The sequence below is a fragment of the Trypanosoma theileri genome (genome assembly GCF_002087225.1).
Source record: "Trypanosoma theileri isolate Edinburgh chromosome Unknown TM35_Tth_47_V1, whole genome shotgun sequence".
NCBI lineage: Eukaryota > Euglenozoa > Kinetoplastea > Trypanosomatida > Trypanosomatidae > Trypanosoma > Trypanosoma theileri.
In genome coordinates, this window is record NW_021639889.1 from 161,617 (window position 1) to 163,050 (window position 1,434).

At 39.5% G+C, this 1,434-nt stretch overlaps 1 protein-coding gene across 1 annotated transcript; it reads right to left on the minus strand.

Moving 5' to 3' along the window:
* Nucleotides 1-2: 2 nt before the first annotated feature.
* On the minus strand, nt 3-848 carry TM35_000471720 (uncharacterized protein; the record flags this gene model as incomplete). Its single annotated transcript, XM_029030432.1, has 1 exon — nt 3-848. A coding segment is annotated over one exon (846 nt), but the record flags the coding sequence as incomplete, so codon positions are not given.
* Nucleotides 849-1,434: the final 586 nt, after the last annotated feature.

Consider the following 1,434-nt stretch of genomic DNA (forward strand, 5'->3'; position numbering starts at 1 on the left):
GTGGTGGTGGTGGTGGTTGAGGAGTTGCCACTACCCACATCAGTGTTTTGGATACTTGTTGATTCACTCTGTGCATCTCCAGATTCGTTAGCATTCGGTGTGGCTGAAGTGTACGAAGAAGTTTCAGGTGTATTCTGAGGTGCATTTGCGGAAGTCTCTTGCCCGACAGAAGTACCTGGCATTGATGTATCTGCGGTCTCTCCGCCTTGTTTATCGTGAGTGTTTGTGCCTTCTTGTTGTTTCTCTGGTGATTTCATTGCATGTTGAAGAGCATGATCGTCTTTAGTGGATGCTTCTTCATGTCGTTCTTTACTTGAGTGTTCACTGGATACTTTTGGTCCAGCTGGATCTGGCTCTGGTGAAGGAGAAACAGTCTGTTGACCTCCCAGAGCAGGAGGAGATATGACTGGAATAGTAGTTCCCACTTGCCCATTTACCCTTGAATTAACTGATGGGTTGATATCAGTTGTGTGTTGATTGTGACCCACATCCCATCCGAGGTGTGTGTTTGCTTCTGCTCTCTCTAGTTCTTTAGGCCCAGGTCCACCACCTGAGAGACCAGTATTAATGGATGTACTACTACTAGAAGACTCTGAAGTACGAGAATCTTTGTGAACATCTTTGTTTTCTGCAACTTCTTCACTCAACCACTCATCTTCATCACAACAAGGAGTGAGAAGAATCGCCGGAACGGCACGACGAACAAGAGAAGGAACACCAACAGTAGAAGGTTTAATAAGGGCATCAGAAGCTTTAGGACTATCAGCCCATACTAACCCACAAGCACAACAGAGTGCAAGAGTTAGTAAACAGTGGAGGTAACACCTCACCATTACAGCCTTTGTCATTGTTGCTGATTATTTCAATAGACTAATACAAGAAGAAAGAAGGAAGACAAGTAAAGAATTATGATAGAAGCAAACAAACACCAGTACAACAAATACTCACAGTAGAAAAGATAGAGAGGCATCAACTACACAGTAAAGCAAAAGAAAAGAATATCCCGCATGCATGATAATATGCACCCATTAACAGAAAAGAAAAGAAAACACCCCACAATACCCAAATAATAAAGAGAGCCAAAGATACACACAATACCCCACGGCTCTAGTTTATGTATTAAATTACTGCACACACACACACACATCTGTGTGTACTAGCAAGAGATGTATACCGTCAGTGAGCAGAACAGCCCAGTTTTCTGCACACACACAACGGGAAAGCAAGTAATAGAATTATTAGAAAAAGAACACACAAAAGTAAAAAGAAAAGAAATTCGAATTAAAAGAGAAATATGGTAAACAGATTATTAGTTTATTCACCCATGGGGGATGTACGCAATTATGGTTATGTTAGTTTAACCATTATTATTATTATTATTATTATTATTATTATTATTATTATTATTATTATTATTATTATTATTATTATTAT